The sequence below is a fragment of the Penaeus monodon genome, chromosome 21, assembly GCF_015228065.2.
Source record: "Penaeus monodon isolate SGIC_2016 chromosome 21, NSTDA_Pmon_1, whole genome shotgun sequence".
NCBI classification, from domain to species: Eukaryota; Metazoa; Arthropoda; class Malacostraca; order Decapoda; family Penaeidae; genus Penaeus; species Penaeus monodon.
In genome coordinates this window covers 22,550,465-22,550,701 of record NC_051406.1, presented here as the reverse complement: position 1 = coordinate 22,550,701, position 237 = coordinate 22,550,465, and the positions used below count along the sequence as shown (strand labels likewise).

The 237-nt window shown below is 54.0% G+C and overlaps 1 protein-coding gene across 2 annotated transcripts in view; it reads right to left on the bottom strand.

Moving 5' to 3' along the window:
* The window catches only part of LOC119586716, a 5,713-nt gene extending 5,553 nt beyond the window's left edge, over nt 1-160 (bottom strand). For both annotated transcript variants that reach the window (XM_037935446.1, XM_037935447.1), the window contains exon 1: nt 25-160. In XM_037935446.1, coding sequence (XP_037791374.1) covers nt 25-153 — 129 coding nt within the window. In that variant the 5' untranslated portion in view covers nt 154-160. The remainder of the gene's footprint in view (nt 1-24) is intronic.
* Between the last annotated feature and the right edge of the window lie 77 nt (nt 161-237).

The window sequence follows — 237 nt, the reverse complement described above, 5'->3', positions numbered from 1 at the left end:
TACACGCAAAAACACTTTACCCACGCTGAGCGTTTCTCCCACTGCGCCACGCATTCCGTGTCCCCGCAGCGCCTTGTACAGGTTGAAGTGAGCCAAGACGACCGAGATGATAAGCGCAATCATGATCATCCCCCTCAGCAGGCTGGGCGTCATGGCGATGGGTCTGGAAGCAGAGGCTGCCGGTCACGTTAAGGTCCAAGGTTCTGGCTGAATTGATTTTGATGCTGATATGTTGAA